The sequence below is a fragment of the Polypterus senegalus genome, chromosome 1 (assembly GCF_016835505.1).
Source record: "Polypterus senegalus isolate Bchr_013 chromosome 1, ASM1683550v1, whole genome shotgun sequence".
NCBI lineage: Eukaryota > Metazoa > Chordata > Cladistia > Polypteriformes > Polypteridae > Polypterus > Polypterus senegalus.
Genome location: NC_053154.1, coordinates 167450399 through 167476303, shown reverse-complemented (window position 1 = coordinate 167476303; position 25905 = coordinate 167450399). Strand labels below are relative to the sequence as shown.

Below are 25905 nucleotides of genomic sequence, written 5' to 3'. Positions count from 1 at the left end.
GTTGCATTAGAACCGCAGATCACTGCTACTTTACTCCTTTTCCTTCCTCTTCCATCCTTATCTCAATTACTCTTCTTTTCCAAGATTTACTTAGCAATTTCCATTGTGTCTTCTCTTTATTTACCAATAAATGATGAAGAGTTACCAGTTTTGATTTAACCATTTCACTGCAAAATTCTTTGCTATAATGGTGATATGTTGAATGGGGTTTTAATTGTAGAGAATGGCTGACATCCCCTATCGGTCCGAGTCGGAAAGCGTGTCAAATGTAACGACTGAAGTTGCTGGATCTCCTTGATTTGCAGATGTCAGATTATATAACTAGGCATAACTTTGAAATAGCAGATTACAGGACCCCCGCATAACATTCTAGTAGTTTCACATTTCTTAAGTATTGCTAGCCCACTACATTTGTACAGCCAATCAATTTCCAATGTGATAGAACACCTGGCTCTATATAAATGCTCTCCAAGTATGGTAAGTTCAGCTGCTGACTCAGCCCATCTTTTTTCCTTTTTCCATTCTGTTGTCATATAACAAATATAACATTTTGGACAAGCAGGCATCTGTTTTGTTTATGCAGCTCAAAATATCTGCTTCTCTTTCTTCTTTGTGGCAGGTATTGTATGCATTGCATGCATTGCACCCTGTCATCTTATGATATGGTTTAACCCAGCATTACCCAACCTGTAGGCCGTGGTGGCATTGCAGGTGGGCCACAGCCAACAATGGATGAAAAAACACTCCAACGATCATGGTCAATTCATGGTGGCAGCATCGAAGGTTGATTGAGACCAGTCCAGGATGACCACCAGCTCTGATGATCATGCTCGATTCATCAAGGAGGAAAAAGCATTGACATTCATGTAATGCTCTGATACTCTGGTGATCATGTAGGGTCACTTTGACAGTTGTGTTTGATTCACTAAGGGGGGCTACTGTACTTAGGAAGAACACCCAATGGGTCACACACACACTGGTATGTGACAAAAAAACTAGGTCATGACTCCACAAAGGTCAGGAGACACTGGTCTAACTTGCCCCCATTAATGTGTGCAGTTTGGATATACATTGATAATCTGCATCAGTAGCTTTAAACCCATGGACAGTAACGTAATTGCAGGTCACTTGAGCTCCATGCAGGAAGCTACAGTTCACATTGTTTCCTGTGAATACAGCTAGAGTTAGAGCAGAGATTTGTTTTCCAAAAATGACAGTCGACATCTAACCCTGAGAAGATATATGAGTCAAGTAGAGTAGAAAAAGTATATGTGACAAGTTGGGCGAGATGGGTAAAAACATGAAGACTTCATTTTGTTCTTTCTCCTGCCACCTTGCACAGCAGTACCATGAAAGGCCAATGATTCCCTCGTTTTCATGCCACCACACAGCAGGTTCAGTGACACAACATGGAAATACGAACAGGAGTACATCTCACTTCTTCTTCTCTCATTGTTCATGAGATTGAGTGAACATACATTAGTGTGTGTCTTATTCTTTCTTGCATTCTCCTGCACTGAACCTGAGAGAACGAGAGTGGGAATGGACGCATCTCTTACTTCTTTTGAGGTTAATTCATGCCACACTAAGTGATTCCTACCAAAAGTACAGTGTCTCACACATACACATGAGGGACAGCTTGAAGGCTCTGGTGATGTTCATTACCCACCAAACCAGTGGCTGGCACACTGGTCTAATGCATTCTCTCTTACTCCCTGTGCAGAACAGAAGACTGACAGTCACCCCACCGCTGATGTCACTTCTTTTGTCCAGTCTCTTATACCGAGTGATTATGACCAGGGAACTGGCCATCTTATTCTCAGTTGTGTCTGCAAAGATGTCTCTGTAAACGTTTATGTGCTGCATTATTGTGCATTTTTTCAGATATTTCAAGTGGGTGCCCAACTCTTTCAGTTTATTGTGTCTCCCTTTTAACAACAACAACATTTATTTATATAGCACATTTTCATACAAATGATGTAGCTCAAAGTGCTTTACATGATGAAGAAAAGAGAAAAATAGACAAAGTAAGAATTAAAATAAGAAAATATTAATTAACATAGAATAAGAGTATATTTCGATGGTCAGGTTGGACAAAAAAAAACTCCAGACGGCTGGAGAGAAAAAATAAAATCTGTAGGGATTCCAGACCATGAGACCACCCAGCCCCATCTGGGCATTCTACCTAACATAAATCAAACAGTCCTCTTTGTATTTAGGGTTCTCATGGAAGGACTTGATGATGATGGTCATGTAGACTTCTGGCTTTTAATCCATCAATGTAGGAACATCATGGTGCTTTGATTTGCAGATCGCCACCACAGAAAGCCAGGAAAGAAACAGAAGAAAGAGTAGGGGTTAGTACAGATTTTAGAGCCACCATGAATAGTTATTATAATGAATTGAATATACAGAGTATTGGGATTAAATTAAAATGAAGTTATGAGAAGGCCATGTTAAAGTAATGTGTTTTCAGCAGTGTTTTAAAGTGCTCTACTGTATTAGCCTGGCGAATTGCTATTGGCAGGCTATTCCAGATTTTAGGTGCATAACAGCAGAAGGCTGCCTCACCACTTCTTTTAAGTTTAGCTCTTGGAATTCTAAAGAAATACTCATTTGAAGATCTAAGGTTACGATTTGGATTGTAAGGTGTAAGACATTCCGAAATATAAGATGGAGCAAGATTATTTAAGGCTTTGTAAACCATAAACAGTATTTTAAAGTCAATTCTGAATGACACAGATAACCAGTGTAGTGACATCAAAACTGGAGAAATGTGCTCAGATTTTCTTTTCCTAGTTAGGATTTTACAACAATATATGGTTGTCTTCTTTCACTTGTTTGGATAAGAGTGTGTGAGAATCCTTAGTGGGTGTTTCATTCGTGTTTGCACTTTTGCCTGAAAGTACAAGAGTATAGGAGACAGACCAGCAAACTAACACAGGGAGCACATCCCCTTACATTCTTCTTTTCCTAAAGTACAAATATATTTAAAACAGCCTAATATAGGAGTAAGCATATCAATGTAAGAAACAGACTTTAACCCAGCCCACCATGACTTACCACTTCCCACCCATGTTCCCATCAAATCCTGGAGTACTGAGAGAAAAGAAAGAAAGACAAAGGTTAGAAGTTAAATAGTGTGTGTTCACCAGAGGGCACTCCAGTTCCCCAAACACCAAACACAATGGCTCTGACATGGGAAACATTATATACACACACAAGAGAGTTTTTATTCTGTGGGAAACTCTTTCACAATTGTTTCCCCCTGTACCAACACAAGTACAGAATTAACACAAGCAACACACAGCTACTACTTGCCTTCATTTTCTCTGTCTCTCTCTTTTGGTCACCGTCTCCTCCATGCAAGCTCCGTCCTCCTTCCTCTCAGCTCTGGTTCTCAGAAGAGGGGCAAGCAACTCCTTTTGTGTTCCAACTGAAGCAATTCCAGTGTTCCGAAGCTGTAACTCAGAAGCTGTTCTGGGTGAGGTGAGAGCCTGACAAAGTAGAGCCCCCCAGTCTCTGCATCACCCACTGGTGGCACCCACAGAACCCAACAAGACTGAGCTGACAAATTTCAAATCCCATGATGCCCTGTTGGAAACCATCATGCCTCTGCCACCCAGGGAGCCTGACAATGCCTTGTGCATTCTGTCTCCCTCACTGCTGTCAATCTTTGCTTTATGAAAGCTTTTGACCAAAAGTCACCTTTCAAGACATCTCCTTGTAAGTGAGATAGCAACTTCTCTGGGTTAGGATTCCCATACGGACACCGTCAGGGCCTGCTGGGACCTGTAGTCCTGCACGGCAGCCTTGTTAGGTTCTGTGGGGGTCTCCAGAAAAAGGGTTGTATTGTGCTTGTGCCGCTATTACAAGGAAGTCTTTGTAAGGTTTTAAAATTATAATAAATCATGAATTTGCACCTGAGACTTGTGCCTGTGTGGCTGTGTTTGGAGTTTGGGGAGCTGCAATGCCCCCTTCTGGACACATATATTATGGGTTTTCTGAGTCATTGAATCCAATGTTTGCATTTATTCTCATTGCTGAAATTGTTTTCAGTTACTAGAATTTATTTTGTGTTATTTTTACTGCCATTTTGTTTTTTCCAGAGCACTGCCATTTTTTAGTCATGTCTTCATGACACGATGATGACGGCTACAAAATGCAGTTCTGGAATTCACAGTTAACGTTATCAGTGTGACACTACAAGAATCAGAGCTGTGCATCCGTTATTATCAAGTCTGCAGATATTCCAAGAAAACTGCAAAGTATATGGTTGAAGTTATGTAAGTTATGCTTCATTGTTGTTTTAATTCATTTTAAGTTATGTTTAATTTTTATATGTTATTTCTGTTGATTTAATATGTGAAGTGATAACTGTGTGCTGTCCCTCTGGACAGCTGTGGACCCAGAGATATCCAACGTTATAGCCGGAGGATCAGCTCTGAACAACTGCTCAAAAAGCAGCCAGCCCAGCGGGTCATAACTGCAATGTCATCTGTAAGGACCGTTCTATCAGCCGTCCTGACTGCAACTATCCCAGGAACAGATTGGGATGTGCGTAATGCTTCAGTTCCTCTGTAAGCAGGACGTGGGTCACTAGACCACAGATTGTTTGTAACTTGCTCACAGATTCCTCTAACAAATGCCTCTTTATCTGCCCTCAGAGAACTCACACCCATCCTTCTCAGTTCCCGGTACAGACCAGAGCCATTGAGCCGTGCGCTATGACTCCTCTCGATGATATTCAGGGTGCTCTGCAAGATGAAACATCTCCTTCTGGGAACACTGGTAACACCAACACAACCCTCAGCAACCTTCAGGGTCAAAAGGTTTCCCACATCACATTAGGATCAGCAGTCATACCCAAATCTGCAAGTTTCTCACACAGTCTGCGTGCAAATTCATTAGAAACAGCCTGGTCTTGGAGTCTGGCCAAGTCCAGGCCCATTTACAAAGTAGGTGGTAACCTACTGGACTTAAGCTGGATCCCAAGAGTCGCAACAACAAGTCTGTGGTCAGAATTCACAAACTGGGCACTTCAACGGTTGTGACTCTTCTGGGAATGGGGCTCCCGAGGGCTTTCCCCTATCCCCTTCATGATGCGAGTAGCCTTCTTATGGGCGGCTGCAGCAGAGCTACTCCTGCGGAAAGCAAAAAGGAGTCCTTTCTGTCGTCTAGTAGCTGTGTGAGGTTTTTTTTACGGTGGCTGGAGTGCCAATCCTGCCACCAACCCCCATGATTTCCCTGTAAGTTGGAGGACCGCTTGCAGGGCCGGATGTAGTTTAATGTCATACCCAGGACTTTTTGCAGCCAGGGACAATATAAGGGTGGCTGCCCCAAACCTTTTTCCTGTGTTGAGGCTGTTTATTTTCACAGTATCTATTATCTCATTGGGTCATCTCAGTGATGTGCGCCATATTTATTTAACAGCTGCTGTAACAGTACTAGTTGAAGATGTAGGAATCTTACAAAAACGTTATTACTGTGCTACTGTGCATTTCTGCATATATCTCAAGAGGCAATGATATATAGCAAAAAAGAGGACAATCATTGGGACATTTCCTTGAATGTCTGCATAGTCTTACTCTAGACTGGCAGTTCTTCTACAATTATTACAGCTGAAGATTGATGGTGCTTAAATTAAGTATCTTTCTTCTTTCTGGCTGTTTTGGCAGTAAGTAGAGTTTTCTTTTGGGTCTTGTCTTTGTAAGACTTCCATAATTTTGTGTTGTCTGCTATGTTCTGCCAGTTTTTGAAGTCAATGCTAGCGAGTTTCATGTAGACATCTTTAAAGTGAAGGTGTGATCGTACAGCTGGGTGAATGCCTTTGCTCTGCTCACTATGCAGCACATTTTTGAGGATGGGACCTAACTTCATTTGGTGTGCATAATGCAGCCATCTCAGGCATCATGTGAGGACATTGCTCTGTGTTGCTTATTCAGTCATGTGAAGTAATCAGATGTTCTTGAGGCAACATAGGTAGAAGCTGTTGATCCTTTCTTCCTTTTTAGAATATATTGTCCAGTTTTCATTGACATATGGGAGTGTGCTAAGAATGCAGGCCTGGTATAACTGCATCTTAGTGTGCTCTGTTGATGGATGTTGTTCCTTACCAACCTGTTTAATCTGGCCAGGTCAGCTATGGCTTTAGCAAGCCTGCTATTCACTGGTGCCTCAAGGGACATTGAGTTGGATAGTATTGACCCAAGGTATGTGAAACTGTCCTCCACCTGAATGGAACGGCCATCAATGGAGATGTTTGGAAAGGAGTTCGCAACCATGAGTCATAATGTTGGTCAACCCAAACTCTTTAGAAGAGTGGGGCAGATGGTCTGCAAGTTGTTGGAAAACACCTTTGGTGTGTGACAACAGCATCTCTCAGATCTCCGTGATTTTAGCTCAGGTCAGAGATGTTGAACAAGTTCCCATCAGCTCTGGTTTGGAGATCAGTGAAATCAATGCAGTTTTAGAGCAACCTAGACAAGAATATCCCAAAAAGGGCAGATATATGCCAGGACACAACCCTTACTTCATTCCACTGAACACTGTAAAAGACTTAGAGGTTGCACCAAAAATAGACGGAAATAGACGGCACTACGCATGTCCTCTTGGAAAGATACAATCATGTTGAGCAGCCTTTGGAGGACAGCTGATCCTTTGCAAGATCCGGAAAAGGCTACTTCCACTGAGTAAGTGGAGTGCCTTTGTCAGATCTGTTAATGCAATAAAGTATGGCATCTGTTCTTCAAGATAATTCTCCTGCAGCTAGGAAAGTGAAAAGTTCCTGCCCCCTCTAAATCCACACTGTGTCTCAGGATACACTCAGGAAGAAAGACTCTGAAGGCGTACCAGGATGATATGGGCCAAGACTTTCCCTACAATGTTGCGAAGTGATATGCCACAATAAATATTACCGTGGCTGCAATCTCATTTATTCTTACGTTGTAACAATACTGGCATTACACATTACCTGGAGCAGAACTCTTCTCCCATCAAAGACACCGGAGCTCACATAGGTGCTTCAATAGGTCTCTTTTCCTGCTTTTGGAATGCCATCCTTTCTGCATTAATTAATCACATTGGCATTCTTTAACCAAAGCAATCGAGTATTCAGACCTCTTCACTTTTTGTTGTGTTGCAGCCTTATGCTAAAATCTCCCTCATCAAGCATAGCTGTATCTGAAAATTATTTGCCATTCTTCTCTGCAGATCTTCTGAGGTTGGATGGAGACCATTGGTAGAAAGCTATTTTTAGGTCTCTCCAGAGATGTTTTATTGGGTTCAAGGCACTACCTGGGACACTCAAGAATATTCAAAAAATTGTCCACAAGGCACTACTGTGTTGTCTTTGCTTTGTACTTACAATCATTGCCATGTCGGAAGATGAACCATCAGCCCAGTATGAGCTCCAAAACATTCTGGAGCAGGTCTTCTTTAAGGATATATCTGAACTTTGCTCCGTTCAGCTTTCCCTCAACCCTGGCTAGTTTACAAGTCCCTGGTGCTGAAAACAATCCCACAGCATGGTGCTGCCACCACCATGCTTCACTACTAGAATGGTATTCCTCCGGACTTGACACTTAGAGTTGAGGCCAAAGAGTTCAATCTTGGGTTCATTCGATTACCGAATCTTGCTTCTCACAGCATGACAGTCCATTAGGTGCCTTAATACAAACATCTAGCAGGCATTTGTGTTTCTCTTATGGAGGAGAGGCTACTTTGTCATAAATCCCAAATCTGTGGAGTGTTGCTATGATCATTGTCCTTCTGGAATTTTCTCCCATCCCCACACAGGGTCTCTGTAGGTTTTTGGCCCCCTTACTCACCAAGGCCCTTCTCCTGAATTTTTCAGTTTGGCCTGATGGTGTGTTCTAGGAAGAGTTGTGGTTGTTCCAGATGTATTCTATTTAAGAATTATGGAAGCCACTGGACTCTTTGGAACCTTTAATGCTACCCATCCTCAGAGTTTGTTTTGATACAATCTTGTCATTAAATTCTGCAAGCAATTCCTTTGACCTCATGGCTTGGTTTTTGGTCTGGTACATATTATGAACTATGGGACCTCATATAGACAGGCGGATGTCTTTTATAATCGATTGAATTAACAGGTGGATGCCAAACAAGGTGTAGAAACATCTTGTCAATGATCAGTAGAATGGGATGCCCTGGAGCCAAACTTCACGTGTCATATGAAAAGGTCTACAGTACTTATGCAATGTGATGTTTCAGCTTTTTTCGTCAAAAAAAAAAAAAAAAGCAAAAATCCTAAAATACTGTGTTTGCTTTGCCATTCTGGGGTATTGTGTGTTTTTTGCTGATGGGGAAAAATGAATATAAACAATTTTAGCAGAAAACTGCAGAATAATGACATGAATACTTTCTGAATGCACTGCATCCATATAATTGTTTTGCTCTAAAATTTTATTATATATTATACCAGATAGATTAAGACCAGAAAAAGAGGACAAGATGTGTGGATTAGTGTGTGGCACAGGCTATATCTAGTTAGGCTGACAAAGTGCCACTCGCCAGTGCTCCCTGAGATAGCCCATGGAGAGGTACCCCGTGGGTGCTTTGAGTTTGACCCAGGACAGTGGTGGTCCTTCTTTCCTTAACCGTGCAGCTGTGACACCTTTGGAAGTTGGAGCATTTGAGTGATCCCTTTAAGTATGAAGTGTTTCTGAAGGTATGGCACAGACAGCTCTGAGACAGTAGCTGACAACAGCCCTGGGTATTCAGGAAAAACTCCTTTGAACTTTGAAAGTGTGACGGCCAGGAGAGCTTTATATGAGAGGTGAGCAAGAGATTTAGAGCTTTGTGGTGCAGGTGAGAGGACTGCTTTGAATCCCAGAATGACAGATACTGTAGATACACAAACGTTCTGCTGTTGCTTCTTTCTTTAATCCACTGATCAAGATTTTACATGCATGAAGGAATATTTCACAGCTTTTAGAATAGGCTGTGAGAGGAAGTGTGATTAGGCAACACATGTCCTGAACAATGAACGGTATGTTCAGCTGTGTTTCGGCCCCCTGAGGCCAAAAGATAATGAGGGATCTGTGTTGGAATTCAGTAGCTTGAAAAAATCCACCCTGCTTTGCTCTTTCCTCCCCTCTTGTATTTCTTTTCAAAGGAAGTTTGATATGCTATCACAGAAACTTGAGGCCACTGGAGCTGCACCTCTCCTCACAACTTTCTGTACACTATGAATGCCAAAGGGAATACAGGAGTCACAAAAAGTCACTGGCTGGACTGACGGTTCGGTGTTTGTCAGGTCTTTGTCAGAAACAGAAAAGACACAAGAACAGTGGCTTAATACTTGCATGTCAACTCAATAAGTGCAAATGAAAAAAAAGAAGAAAATACGGTGAAAATGTGTTTAAACAAATGGGTACTGTAGATAAAGATGCAGGCACACCTACAGACGCCTACACTCCCTCATAGTTGGCTGATTTAGTATTGTGAATGAGAGAGCTTAATATGCTTAATATGGGAAATTGAACATCATAATAAATCTGCTATGAACAGGCCATAAGCATCTTATTATTATTTTTTTTAACATTCTGTTGAATTTATTAAATCAAATAACATTCCATACAAGCAAGTGAAATCATAAGCATCTTATTACCTAGGCCATAGTTTCTTAATCTTTGGGTTGTGAGTCAATGTTGTATTTAATTTGAATGGATAATGTATGGTTTGTGAATTAGGCTGCTGTAGGTTGACTAAGAAATTGACATTTCTTTGATGATCTTCCTCAATCCAGCCCAATATGTGCTGACGTTCAGCGATGATCCTCCAATCAATCTAACAATCAAGGAAAATGGGTCTCCACTTTAAGAAACTTTAAGAAATTCAGAATTGCGCTTTTTATATTGTCATGAAACAGAAGTCTCGATTTACAGAGTTTTGCAAAACTGACACTAAAATTTATCTTTGCTGGTGACCTCACGATTACAAAATGTGAAACTCTGTTCCTCATTCACATTCGAGGTGTAATGCATTTCTTAAAAATGTGACAGGCTGCATATTTTCTTCATGAAGATACACCAAAGCGCACCATGGTGCATAGTACTTTGTTTTCTACACATGAAATTCACACTACACAAGGAGCCATTTGCTTCCCCTGCCACCTATCATGCTTTACTGGAAGTACATAAATATGTGTGACGTAACCGGTAGAGAAGAAGCAACCAAACAACAGAAAACGCTTGAATACCTGGAGATCAAAAGCACCAAAACAAAACCAAAATGCAAGACAGTAGTCAAAAGGTTCGGAAGCGAAACGTTGAGACTGAGAGAGGATCAGGTAAGTAAACATGGCTTTCAAAATAAAGGTTTTAGGAATCTGTCAACTTAGATAGGGAAGTGAGCAAAAGGAGACTTTTTCAACTTTTTCATCCTGTCACATCGTAAGCAACATCTCATGACCCCGAGGATGTGCCCCTATCAACGGCAGTACAAAATGTCGAGACCAGGTAATAAAACAAAGACAATATATTATGAAATTGAAAAGTATGTACATAAATGGATTTCAAAAATGAATTGTTTGGATCAAGAAACCCCAAAATAAATGTGTTTATGTGCAAGAAGAACTTAGGAAGATACAAAAAAAGTTAAGAAGATCACATAATTCCCAACACATCTGTTATCAATCAACCACCCTGACTTGTTTCTCGATTCATGTAACTGTCCATGTCCTCCAGCGCTTTGATTTTCATTTCTGTCTGTGGTGCATCTTTAGGGTTGGAATCACCAACATATTCAGCAAAATGGGTTTCCTCATACTGATACAAACACAACTTATAACCGATGGTGCAGTAAAATGTCTACACGTGACAGGAAAGAAGTCCAGTGATTTGTTTTTTTATTTAAATACTAAACGAAAGGCAGACACACATGAAGCACTTCCAGACAGGAATTTCGCTAAAAGTAGAATGCAATTTATTTTGTGAACTTTTATGTGAAGCACAAATTTCACACAAATTGTTATGCACATCACTAGTCAAGATACATTATCATTAAAAGTAACAAGACTCCTGAAATATGTTGCTTTTTTCATTGTTTTATATCATGTTAAAAAGGCTTATAGTAAGTTTTATAACATGTAAACCAGCATTTCTCAATCTTTAAGTATTTGCGACCCAAGTTTTCATAACAGTTTTAATCACGCCCCCCTAACATTTTTTTGAAACCCTAATACAATTTATTCCAATATTTTTTGCTGCCGATACACGGCTACAAGTTTTATTATATCTTTTTCCTTATACACGTTTTCCGTAACAAATTTAAAAATCTAAATAATTCAACTAACATAAATACATCATCTGTTTATATCTCTCCCTGTTTTCCCACTCCATCCAGCTCCTTCTCTAAGTTCTCACCAGTCACATCTGCGTTTGTTAATAACCAGCTTTGTAAGGCTGACTACTTGTGTACTAAACCTCATCCCCAGCACACTACTTAAATCCTGCCTTCATGCCATAATCCCGACTGCTACAACAATAATAAAGTCATCCCTTGACACTGGCTCTGTGCCACTCACTTTTAAAATCGCTTCTGTTACCCCAATGTTAAAAAAGTCTGGTCTTGATTGTGATGATCTTAACAGTTTTCGGCCTATTTCCCACTTACCTTTCCTGTCAAAAGCTCTTGAGCGTGTTGTAACCTCCCAGCTCACCAATTACTTAACCACTAATAACTTGATGGAACCCTTTCAGTCTGGTTTCAGGGTGCAGCACAGCTGTGAAACTGCTCTGCTACGGGTAACCAATGATTTGCTTATGGCAGCAGACTCTGGGCAAACCAGCATATTAATTCTATTAGACCTCAGTGCAGCATTTTACACTTTCAGACATGATATTCTACTGTCCAGAATGGAGAACATACTAGATATGCCCTCCAGTGGTTCAAGTCCTACCTGACTGATAGGTAAGATTTTGTTAGTCTTAGACACAACAGATCCAGCTCGGCATCAGTCACACAAGGAGTTCCTCAGGGCTCTGTCCTCAGCCCTCTGCTTTTCTGTATTTATATGCTTCCCCTTGGCCATATTACTCGTAGCTATGGCCTGGGTTATCATCTTTATGCAGATGATACTCAACTCTACTTCAATGTTAAAAGTGGAACTTCATCAGAGCTTTCTAAGCTCACAACCTGCCATAGTGAAATTAAAACATGGATGGAGCAGAACTCTTTAAAATTAAATTGCAACAAAATGGAACTCCTGCAAATTGGAACTAAAATGCAACTTAATAAAATGAGCTCCTTCCCAGTCAATCTTGGCGGTGATCTCATCAGACCTGCCTCTACTACAAAGAATCTTGGTGTCATTTTTCATTCCTCCCTCTCTTATTCCTCCCACATAAATCACATTAAGAAACTTTCTTACTTTCACCTCTGTAACATATCCCGTTTTCGCTCTTTCCTCTCATTTTTTAATGCTGAGAAACTTCGCCATGCTTTTATCACATCCTGCATAGATTATTGTAACTCACTACTGGCAGGTGCCCCTTCTAATCTTATATCACAGCTCCAGCTTATTCAAAACTCTGATGCAAGAGTCCTCACTCGAACCAGCAGCAGCGAGCACATCACACCCATCCTGCTCCGCCTTCACTGGCTCCCTGTGTCTTACAGAATCGAATATAAAATCCTACTAATAACTTACAAAGCCTTAAATAACCTTGCGCCAAACTACATCAGTGACCTTCTCCATCACTATGTGCCTGTCCGCCCACTAAGGTCCTCTGATTCATGGCAATCTTGTTGTGCCCCACACTAATCTACACTTCATGGGTGACAGGGCCTTCAGTTGTACAGCGCCCAGACTCTGGAATGACCTGCCGAAATTAATCAGATCAGCTGACTCCATGAATTCTTTTAAAAAACAACTAAAAACCCATCTGTTCAGGAAGGCTTTTTATCTGTACTTGACTTTATTATCCTTTTCTCAGTTTACCTCTCTGTCAAGATGCTCATGTAACCTGTGTGTGTGTGTTAGACCATCAATTATGTTGTCTGTTAGGCTTTTCTCTGAATTTACCATCTTAATCTTCTTTATTTCTTTATTTGGTTTGTACTATGCTATATACTGTATACTCTGCCGTTCTTTCTTATATTCTGTAAGTGCCTTGAGCATGGGAGAGGTGCTATATAAATACATTTTATTATTATTATTATTATTATTATTATTATTATACCTACTTAACTTTTATCGGCATTTATCTAACTCTATATTTTTCTAGTATCAGAATGTAGTTTAAGTTAACTTGTTTTGGTTTCAAAAGATGCATTGTTCATATTTTTGATTCTTGTTTTCTTTTTTTCACATCTTCTCACCCCCTTTTTTACAACTTCACACACCACAGGTTGAGAACTGGTAAAGGCTAAAAATAGATAACTAAACAAAATTTAGATAAACCAGAAAATTCCCACATATCTATATACCAATAGTGCATTAACCCTGCATAGAAGTGGGAAAAGATGAAGAAGAAACAGAAAAATCACATCTTCTTATATAATACGCTACCATGGCTGTCCGTTTGTCTGTCCAGGATTTTAAATCACTTATAGCTCGCAAACCATTTGAACTATTGACCTGAAATGTAGTACACATATACTACTTGTTGTCTACTATCTGTTTTCTGGATGATGATTGACCTCCAAGGTTATTCCTCATTTTATTTTTATTTTATTTTATTGTTGAATCAACTCTCAGCAATGGCCAGCAGGGCTACCGTGCAGCGCATGCGTACGGGTGCCGTTCTCGTCCCTACCACCTTCGCTGTCTATTTCTCCAACCTCTTCATATCTTAAATCATTCTCAATCTGCCTCAAGTGCCAGCTTAAGTAAAAATTAAGGAAAATATACTAAGTAATTGCAACACAAACACTGACTTAATCAGTTTTAACATGAAAACATGCCAACGAAAGAAGTTAAGAAGCGGGCTGCTAGGGTGGCGAAAAGAAGAGCTACTCAGGAAGCAGCAAGCGCATCAACCTCTGACCAAACGAATGCTAAACATACAGAGAAAGAGGATGACAAAAAGGAATGCTCAAGTCAAGTGTATTCTGCAGTGCGCCGTTACTGGTATATCATAATATTATTATTATTATTATTATTATTATTATTATTATTATTATTATTATTATTATTATAATAATAATAATAATAATAATAATAACAGTAATAAATAGGGTAGAAGGTTTAGTGTTGTTGCCCAGAGCACTGGTTACTGTCTCTGTGGACATTGCATATTTCCTTCATGATCATGAGGGGTTTCTTTTGTAACTGTAAAATGGAAATATCCAGTTTTGAAAATACATGGAAGGATTAATGTGCATGTTATACACCAATCAGGCACTGACAGGTGAAGTGAATAACACTGATTATCTTGTTACAATGGCACCTCTCAAGGGGTGGAATAATTTGGTCAGCAAGTGAACAGTCGGTTCTTCAAGTGATGTATTGGAAGCATTAAAAAATGGTCAAGCCTAAGGATCTGAGCCTGTCTGGCAAGGCCCAAATTGTGATGGCTAGGCAACTGGGTCAGAGCAACTCCAAAAAATCAGGTCTTGTTGAATGTTCCCAATGTGTAGTGGTTCGTACCTACCAAAAGCAGTCAAGGAAAGACAATCAGTGAACCAGCGACAGGTCATGTTTGCCCAAAGCTCATTGATGCACATGGGGAGCGAAGAGAAGTCCTTCTAATCCAGTCCCACAGAAAAGCATCTGAAGCACAAATTACTGAAAATATAATGCTGACCATGTGAGAAAATTGTCAGAATACATAGAGCAGGTCAGCTTTCTACGTAAGGGGCAATGTAGCAAAGATGAGTCAGAGTATCTATGCTGACCCCTGTCTACCATTGAAAGTGTGCACAATAAGCATGTGAACATCAGATCTGGACCATGGGACAATGGAAGAAGGTTGTCTACTTTGATGAATTATGGTTTCTTTTACATGATGTGGATACCCGTGTGCATGTGTATTGTTTACCTGGGCAGCAGGATGCACTATGGGAAGAAGGAAGCTGGCAGAGGCAGTATGATGTTCTGCTGGAAAACTTGGATCCTGGCATTCATGTAGATACTACTTTGACATGTACCAGCTACCTAAAGATTGTTGCAGACCACGAACACCCTTTCATGACAATAGTACTTCCCTGATGGTAGTGGCCTCTTTCAGCAGGGTACTGTATATATCTACACTGCCAAAATTCTTCAGCATCAAATATGAGGAAAATGACCCAATCAATCTAATCGAGCATCTGTGGGATATGCTGGAAAAGCAAGTCTAATTCATGAAGATCCAACCTAGCAATTTACAAGTTTGAAAGGATCTGCTGCTAATGACTTGGTGCCAGATACCACAGGACACCATTGGAGGTCTTGTGGGGTCCACACCTCAATGGGTCAGGGCTTCACAAGGGGGGGTCTACGCAATATTAGGCTAGTGGTTTTAATGTGGCTGATTGACATGACATTCTCAAACCTGCTTAATGCAGCTCAGAATCCAAGGTGTCCAGAGCCCTAACCCTAACCCTAACCCAATGCCAGCAGCACTGGTAGCAAAGTATGAGACATTTTTGGAATGGCACCAGTCCATTACAGCAGCGGCATAGCCAGGAATTCATTTGCAGAAATGATGATGTATATAGATCATAATTCCGTCTGTAATCAATCACTTGCAACTGTTATAAAATATATTTTGCGGGGCTCGCCTGTACATCACAGGGCACAATCACACACAAACCCCAGGGACCATTTTAGAATCAGCAGCAAATCTGACCTGCATGTCTTTTAGTGATGTGAAAGGAAAACCCACCCAAACACGGAAAGGACATGCAGACAAAGGTGGGATTGCATCCTAGAACACTAATCACCGCATTACTGTGCCACCCCATATTACATAATAATAAAATAGAATTCTACATATTACATTAAATATACTGAATATTTAAAACTGAAAATCCCCATTTAATAAATGAATATGTTTTATTAGTATACAATTTCAGGAAAGGAAGCTAAGCCACATGCTTTTGTCTCTAACATCCTCTCTTTAAAGTAAGTGATGATATAAAGTGAGTTCCTCTAATAATTTACCAGCAATAAATTTGTAATCCGTCTACTCATTCATCCATCAACTGCAGGGCCGTAGTATTTGCACATTTTTTGCCGACCTGATGATCAGAGGTTTTGCTAGTTAACTCTTCCTTAAGTAGACTCCGTGTTTAGTTTATACTTTAACGGACATTCACACATTTTTGTCTTGTTTGCCCTGTGATGGCCTGGCACCCTCTTCATAGTTGGTTCTTGTATTGTCCACAATGCTAGTAGGACCTCTGTGACCCTCCATTAGTTCCAAAATGGACAGATTAGTCTTGATAATAAAAAATGACAGTGCTCTTTTTAGTTTCTGGACGTGGCTCCAGTAAAGCAGTACATGTCTGATTAGCAGGCCCTTGACTGAATGGTAAGATAGTAAACGCTGCCAGCATTAAGGCTGGTGTCTGATCAGGTTTTTAGTAAATAAATGACCTGTCCAAGCCTATTCTGAGCAAATAATATCTGGAGGTCTTACAAACAAGTCAAATCTATGCTGTTATTTGGAAAAGGACAAAAGTAGTCCATCTAGGTTTTTCTGCCATCATTTTTGAACAGACCTCGAGCTTCATGACAGGATCAAAATGTACTAAATGCTGACTATCTGACTGACTATAGAGACAACTGCAGCCATTCGAGCCCTCTTGGACAAGGACTTCTGGCCCTGTTGAAGCATTCACATTTTGTTCAAGGAGGAGACTTGAATATGCCTGAGCAGCAGACAATGCTCTACTCACAGAAGGATTTGGTGGTGTAAGAGGTTGTGTCCGTCTAAATGTCATGTGGGTCTTCAGCCAAGATGTCAACATAAAATAAAAAGAAGGTAAACATCTGAGAGAGCTTTGAGGGGTCTTGGTAGTGGCTTATAACCTAAGGGCTGTCATATGGACTTCAGGTTGGGCATCTGCCTCAGGGCAAGTCACCACTTGTTAGGTAAAGAAGACAGGAAGAAGATAAAGTCTGGATTTGAGAGGAACAGTACAGTCATCACAGGAAACTGTTCTTGTTTGAAGAGTGCCTTGTGTTGCTAACGTGGTGTTGTGCTTTTCATTTTTATTAATTACATTTGCACCGCATCGCTCATCCTTCCATCTTCTTAACATATTCTGTATCAGGTTTGCTTATTCTAGCACTGTAGGACACAAGGCAAGACACAGCTATACTTCTGGCATTTATCATCATCACTTACAACATGTCTGTATAGATCTGCAAAGCTTTCATTTGGGGGAGGAGGATCTGAGGGGGATGTCCAAACTTCATATGAACAGTGACAGGTCAGGATTTCAGAGCAGGACCCGGAAGTGCAGTGTCACCCATGAAGCAGCAGTAATACAGAACTTAGCATTGCCACAAATGGCATACCTAAAGTTTGTGATTTGGATATGTGTGATTCATTCACAGCCGTCTGTTGGTGTTTTCCACCCCATTGCACCCCAGGGGCCTCATGTATAAATGGTGCGTACGCACAGAAATGTTGCGTAAGAACTTTTCCACGTTCAAATCACGATGTATAAAACCTACACGCCACGCACTTTTCCACGGTACCTCATACCTTGTCGTACGCAAGTTCTCCGCTCGGTTTTGCAGACTGGCGGCACCCAGCGTCAAAGCAATGCTACTGTTCCTGTGTGGTCACTCCTTATTTTCCTGACGCGGCTTTATAAATACACTGAAACTAACCGCATATTGTTTATTAGTGTAATGCATCTGATTGTAATTAACTCACTGCACCACTCAGAGTATTTATATTACTGTATCTGAGTGTGAATCACAGCAGCAGCTGATCGGAAAGAGAATTATCGGTATAGAGCTTCAAGCACACGCTGTCTCAGCCACAGCAAAATGTTTCAAAGCCTTTCCTGTACAGACCTCGCGGTTCAGAAACAGTTTCATCCCAAGAACTTTAAACGCACTCAATCAATTGCTCCTTGTAGAACGGTTTGTACTTATAAGTACAATCACCCCACTGTAAACTTGCACTACAGTTATAATATCGCACAACCTGAGCCACTTTATAAAGCGCGTATTTACATATGATGACAATATCATTTTTATGATGAAATGCAGCAAAATATGTTTATTATATTATACATATTAAACTTTAACTTCATTTAAATAATCTATATTCTTCACTGGGACTGGCATGAAGGATAGAATAATTAAACATGTACTACGAAGATATTTCAATGTTCCTTAAACGTTTTGAAGAATCGGCGCTCTAAGCATACAGATGGCTTAACGTCTATTACAGAGCTGATTGTGTGGCGATCGGTTACTTGCAGAAAGAAAAGCAAGGACTGCAGGGGCGGCCACTCCAATATATATTGAATATAAAACAGAAAGAGAAAATAACGACACAGCTAAAAATGCAGCGGCAAATTTCGACAAAAGTTAAATGCTTGTGTCATGAGCACGAAGCAGCTATGCAGTGTCTGCAACGGACGTGGCCATCCACTGTGCGTAAGATAACATATTGACATTGGACTTTCTCTATTGGACATAGAGCCGCCCATGAGTACTGCTGCAATAAATAATTTAATTGAATCACTGCGCACAATCACTGCGCCGTGAAACCCATGTTTAATAACGTGCTTTAACTCTTGTCATCATGAAAATAATATCACATATACATCTCAGTATTTTAGTTATTCAGAGAGCTGTAATATCACAAATGTAATGGTTTCTGTGTCCAGTCGGAGGAAGAGAGCCGGTTTAAGAAGCACGTAGTGATTCACACACATAGAGCACATAGAAGATCACATACAAAACAAAGCATTTAACGTGCTATACTTTAATTACGATGTGATTTGAGAAACTGGTTAATTAAACGATTTTAAGATGAAGTTTATGAGGTTCTACTTTAATGACAAAATAAACTACATGATTAAAGTGGAGATTTCGAGATTGAAGTTGACATTTCGTGCCTTTTCCCCACTGTGTGCCTTTTTTTCTCTGTACCCTAATAAGCTTTCATATGACACTCAGACAGTGGGTTACAACTCTCCTTTTCACAGCGACTTTGATATGCGACTTCTTTTTTTATTTCCAGCACTGTGCGATTTTGTGAACGTGAGCTTTCAAGTTTCTCCAACATGCTATGTCACTCGATCAACTTCCTTTTGTTGATTATACCACGGTTTATTTGAACAAATAGTATGTTTTTCCTTTGCCTCCACTTGGTATTCGCTGAAATTCTTATATTTTTCCCCATGCTTTTCCCATTGTCTTTTCACAGAAGGCTGAGCTTAAGGGCGATTTATATTCATTTGCATATTCAAAGAGGCGTAATTCTGGGAGGAGTTGAGGCGTTACATAAAGCGCGTGCACGAGCGTTACTTTTCACGCTGATCGGGATTTATGTAGCGGAAGAACGTGGAGGCTGGAATACGCACAGATTCCTGCATCTGGATTTTTCTGTGCATAAGCACATTTCGGCTTTTGTGCTTACGCCATGTTATAGTGCGAGTTCTACGCACGGCGTTATACATGAGGCCCCAGGAGTGGTGCTGCGACTCCATTTTGGTAAGCTGCTCTTTAAGGGTCAAGTGCCATGGACTTAGTGGACTCTCAGGTACCAAACTGTTCCTGGCACTAAAGCCAGTTACTGTATCTTGTGCAGATCATTTCAAGGCTCATCTGGGAATACAATGACAGTGGATGTCCAGTGGTAACTCCTCCAGTACTGTGGTTTTTATTTACTGTAGAATGTTTGGCACCATAGCCTCTTTATATGGATCATATTTTTGTAGTTAGCCAAAAAATTCCGATAATGGCTGTCAAGTAAAGAACATATATAAGGAAACATATTTCACTTAATTGCATTGATCATGTCCTTGGCATACAACTTGAAAGTTTAGAGTTAGATAATTAAGTTTTTTGCAAAAATGAAAAAGTAGAGAATTTCTAGGATGGGTTGAGCGGTGACACAGTGCCTGGTGCTGCCCCTGCATGGATCAAGCCTGCTGGGTTGGATTGTATGCATGGAGTCTTCACAGGCTGGGAAAATGGCAGGCTCTAAACTGGTGTCATGCGGCCAGTGGTGCTGGGTTAGGCTCCATGTTCTGTTAGAAAAACATTAAGGGTACTGTAAGTGACTTTATCAGTTCTTTAGACTGCTGCTTATCTTTGCCTATGAAAATCAAAATTTACTTGTATTTTAAATAAAAACCCAAAGCAATAGGTGAAAGTTCCATTTAAACATACTCATGAATATATTTTATTAATAAAATATTATAATGTCCAGTGATTGAAATACAAAATAGTAACAGAACATCATTATAAATAAAGATTATTTAAAAATGATAGATATATGTACAGACATTAACACATACATACAGTAAATCTGCCTGAAATAGTAGAACAGTTAAATGAAGGCACTATAAATAATTGTCATATTATTTTTTTTAAATGTCACTGTGCTCACGCTCAAAACTGCATGAGATATAAAAATGGAAGGAGCACCGCGCTCATAAGGACATGAGAATGAAACTGCAGGATTATGTGACATAAAGGTTTTCATGATTTAAAAGAGGCACCATACTTGACCACCAAATCAAAGGCGTCTCAACCAGACCTATCAACAGCTTAAATTGGTTAACTTTTTTCAAAAATATTACTTCAGAAATCCTAGAACCAGGCAATAATGCTCAATGAGATATGACAGTAAGACATTAGATTATCATGGTCTTTTTGTTTTGGCCATGTTGGCCTCAATAGGATACGCTGGGTAGCTGCCCAGCAGTACTTGCCAACTTGCACACAGAGAGTATCATGGAGATGTGTGCCTGTGCCATACATTCTTTTCATCTTAGGTTGTCAATGATTTCTTTTTTTGTTAAATGCCTTAAAATTGCACACAATCATATAAAATTTCGATTTGCCTTATAATGTAATTTTTATTTATTATTGCTTAATATACTGTGCCATTGGGTCCACTACCCTATCAGAATAAATGTTACCCAAAACAAGCTGCTTGACTGTTTAACCTCCTTGGTGTTAACCCCAAGCATCTCTCATTCTTGAAATTTCAAGTAATAATGGTTAAGCCTGAGTCAAAATTGAAGTGACGTGTAATGATCTGCTTTACAGTGTTAAGCCCAAATATGCTTGGGACAGTATTCTGCTGACATCTAGTATGGATGAAATAACATCATGCTACAAAAAATCATCAACATTTCTATGTGGTTTGCCACTCTAAGATAACTCAACAATATTCAAGAGCGGGCCGGAGCCTTCAATGAAAACACAATGGCATGTAATCAAGAAGCTGTAAAGCCAGTTTTAGGACAAACAGAACCTGAATCAAGGGATAATGAGAACAATGTAAATTGGTCACCAAACATTGACATGCAAAGTGAAGCTGATGCATACAGCACTGCATGACTGAACTGCCGTGATATGTTTGGTGACTTCAGTCATGTAATGCTGAGGCAAAAAGGCAAAATGATTGCAATCAAGTAGAAAGACAAGAAAGATGTTAGACCTCTAAGCACTGTTCACAATGCAGTAACCGCCAATGTTTGTGTCAGTAGAAATGTGGATGTCACTATGATTTGCCCGGTGGTAGACGAAAATAACACAAGGGACACATCGATGATGTGGTTCAGGCACTGACATCCTACTGTCTCATGGTCAAGCAAGAGAAAACATATTAGAACACAGTGCAAAGAAACACGCTTCTACAGTCCCAAATGTGACGTCAGGCTATGTGTTGGTGTCTGTTTCAAAACAAATCACACGAAGTACATGTACTAAATGTGAATTAGTACAACACAGACACTGGATATGCCTGTCCTAATGCATTTATGAGGACATTTTGGTATTTACATGATTAACTTAAACATTTTTTATCGAAATGTTTCCTGGAGTAAGCATAACGTTAATGAGGTTAGTGGTGTGTTTGGCTATTCACTTATCTGATTGAGAGACTTTTTTTTTCTTTACAAACAAGGCACTTACTGACTTACACAGTGAAGTAAAATTGGGATCTGACAGCTTTATGATATGAAGCACAGAGTCCTTGTTACTGCACAACACTGCATAGTTAATCTTCAAGGAATTATCACAATTATAATTCAGATTTCAATCATTATTCCTAATCCTGTCATCCATCAACCTTCTAACCTGCTTGTCCAGTAGAGTGTGGAGAGCAGCTGCCTTTGCCAGCAGCAACGGGTGCACGGTGGGGTTCAACCCTGGATAGTGTGCCAATAATCAGTTATAATAAAAAACTGTGTTCAGCACTTTGGGGCTACTAGGAATGCCCTTTGCCAGCACCAGCATGAATGAGGCAAACATTAGAAATCTCATGTTGAGAGGGGCACTACCTGTGTCGTTGGAGCTAACAACTGCTTCTTGTTTAAAGGTGATATTAAAATGTAAGTTTGTATATTGCATAGCTATTTCAGAATAAAAGGATGTACATATATGAATGATCTCAACATTCATTCTGATAAAAGTTGATGTGAACCTAATATACATAAAAGACGGGCAGAATGAAAAACAATTGCACACCAGGCCATCTCTACAGCAAAGCCAAATCCAACTTCAACAAACTTGCTTTGTTACTCTTAAATGTCTTGATTTTTTCCTCTGAACACTTGTGATTAAGGAGGATTTGTTTTTAAAAAGGTCATTAGGGCAGGTTTTCTTTGAACCACCTATTAGTGGGATGAAAACAAAGAAGCCTTGTCGGTGAGCAATGGCCCTATTTCTGGAAGGCAGCAATATTCCTTTCTTTCAGCATTTCTTTCTTCTTAGACATGGTGGTTTACAGAGAATTTAATCATATATTGCTTTTATAAGACTGAATGTTTAGCTAACAGTCTCCATATGGGCTGCTTAAACAAAAAAGGCTTTTTAATAAATTGACTGTTAATCCACTCATGTCATAAAAAACAGTATAAGAGCATTTTCTTACATCACTTGCCTTTATGAGTGCAGACTGTGGTATGAACCTTTGGCTAGTTGGTCTCACTATCAGGCTGTAAATCCAAGGCACCAGAGCAGCGTCAACATAAGGCTGAAAGGCATTTTTTAAGTTTGGCCTTCCTTGCTGTGTACCTGGGAGGCTTTGTTTGTTTCAGATAATGGCTCGAAGGAGTGCCAGAGACCGCAAAGCTCCACATTTTCTTTAGTCAGACTTGGTCTACAGTCAAGCTTCTTAAATCTGTAATTACATTCATTCACACATATGCATCTATTGCAAAAGCAAGTGTAAATCTATTTGTCCTAAAGGACAGGTGTTGCAGGGCAAAATGAGGCTCCTCTAAAGGTTTTCACATACTGTTTGCGTTTCCTCAGCAGCCTGAACCTTAGAAACCCAAATATCTCCTGCATTATTGCCAAGAAAGTAAAGTCTTTACATATATTATTCTTGTATGGGGTTGTGTATGCATATAAATATCAAATGTATGCATACAGTATGTTGTCTCCTTGTAAGGTGTGAGGTTTGTCTGTGTACACAGTGACCTGTTATGTTGTTTCATTGTTTCCCTGTGCTTAATATCATTTACATACATTTACCCCAGCCTAAAAGTATGCATCAGATGTTCAAGCCTTGTGTAAATGGAAGGAAAAAAAACCCAATACAAATCAGCTCTGATTTTATTCCTCCAAGAGTGAAATTTGTTTTGTTGGTAGAGTTGTTTCAGAGAGACCTCATATGTGGCTTATCATGTAATCTGGAGGTTGATTTAGCAGGTTAGGAAAATGGAGGAGTGCAGTAAATGTGCCATATGCTCATTTAGATTTAAATAGAAAAAATGTATAATCTTTGCTAAGAATAAAACTGCAATAAATTCAAAAGATGTCACTGCAAATAAAATGACGGGTATGAGATTTTTTTTTTTTTTTTTGCACTTGTGTGTCAACTGTGTAGTGGATTCTGTGAGCACAAATGCAGTGAGTTTATTCTCAGGTCGGGGACTGGGATGTGGGCCATCTTGGAAAGAATATAAAAACATCAGTACATGCTTTATCCCGAAAAATTGCTACATCAATATTCAACATCAATTTCATCCAATATGAACCTGAATATTAAAACACACTACACTTGTTTGTCTGGTATCCATAAAATATATAACTGTATATTGGCATCACACACACTAAATTAATGATTTGTCATATCAGCAGTGGTTTGAGAAGTACCAGAAAGCATTTTATGAAATCTTCATGTTTAAATACTACTTCAGTTAGAAAGCTAGCCTTTGGAAGGCATTGTCATAAATCATTCCCTATCTGGCCTGCATGAAAATGTTTTTGTGTATTGGATTGTAGGTACTGGCAAAGCTAGCTCTTTGACGCTAAATGGTGTCACTCATCATCACAGACACAATAATCAGCTTCACTTCAGAAAGCTCTCATCCCAGGCAATAAAATGTTTACATCATGTGGCACCTTTAAGTCCGCTTTTAGTGCAATGGGTCGAGGTTAAAAAAGAAAATTTAAACATTGGTGACTGCACTATGAGAAATGGCGGAATAAAAAGGTAGGAGTAAATGATTGTGGTCCTGCAGCGGAGATGCGGCAGAGAAAAGCACTCTTATGATTGGTAATTCATTTTTTTGAGTCAAACTCCAAATCAGCCTTAGACATCTGTTTTATATAACGTGAGCACTTAATAAAGACTAAACAATACAAAATACTGATCTATTCTGGGCAAACTTCAGAAAAGAGTCCAATTAAATCTGCACATTTTACCTATCACATATGAACAAGTTTAATCCAACTGCAAATACTTTAATATGGTACAGAAGCATCAGGGAAAATGAAGTTAAATAAAATGTTAAAAAAGATAATTTGTAGAATAAATGAACACTTTATATGAAACGTATGCCCTACAGATAAGAGTTTGATTTTGTTAAAAGAAGAATGATGTAACTATCATAAATATTTCTTAAGTGCAATTCATTTGGGGAATTTCAATACATATTTATCACTACCAGGACCCTTTTAATTTGATTGTGGACACCCTGTGAGGAATATGTAGAAACGTAACAAAGCTGAAGTGGAGTATACCTTTTGGTTTTCCAAAGAAACATTAATCTGCATGTAATATGCAGTGAAATATGAGGAAATATCACATAATTTCTCTAATTGGTTGGATGGATTTTCCTTAGCCCCTCTTCAATGATTCTATTTCTTCTGGGGTTCCTAGTCTGAGAAGATACGAGTACAGTCTTCTTCTCTCTGCCCTTATGTATTGTTTCCATCAATGAGCATCTTGCAGCAATGGAGTCCTTTCATGTCTCTGCAGGTGTTGTTAACAGTGTATAGCAAAACCTTCAACTGATGATGGATGAATCCTCCATTAATATGGCAAGAAAAGGCTTTGTTGAGAGCAGTCCTCCGCTTTGGCAAACATTCAGAAGTCAGCTTTAGTTGGAAAGTTATACTCATCGGTTCTTTTCATTTTCCAATTGAAGATAATCAGCAGAAAAATACCCAAGAGTTTGTAGCCAATCTGGATCCCAAGGTATCTGTAAATGCAGAGCAAATGCCGGTTATTGGATACTTCCTTTTAATTAGTTATTTACTTTTAAAAACTCATTGAACAGGAATTCAATACTCATGCCAGCTCCACAATACCTGTAGACTAATTGTTTTCACAATAATAATGACAGAAAAATCTGTGAACAGGATGTTAATTTCATTAACACTGCTAGTGAAGCCCACAATCTCCATGTACTGAAACCTGAATATAATTTATTATAACCAAATAACCAGTTGCGCCCCATGTTTTCAAAGAAACACTATAGTAAAATGGAGGAAAAGAGCTTATTAAATAGCTCACT

The 25905-nt window shown here is 39.5% G+C and overlaps 1 protein-coding gene across 1 annotated transcript in view; it reads right to left on the bottom strand.

The window, feature by feature from the left end:
* Window positions 1–20723: 20723 nt before the first annotated feature.
* Window positions 20724–25905, bottom strand: part of slco2a1 (solute carrier organic anion transporter family, member 2A1) — a 109739-nt gene continuing 104557 nt past the window's right edge. The window contains exon 14 of the mRNA XM_039762359.1: window positions 20724–25590. Within this exon, the coding sequence (XP_039618293.1) occupies window positions 25476–25590 (115 nt within the window). The 3' untranslated portion in view covers window positions 20724–25475. The remainder of the gene's footprint in view (window positions 25591–25905) is intronic.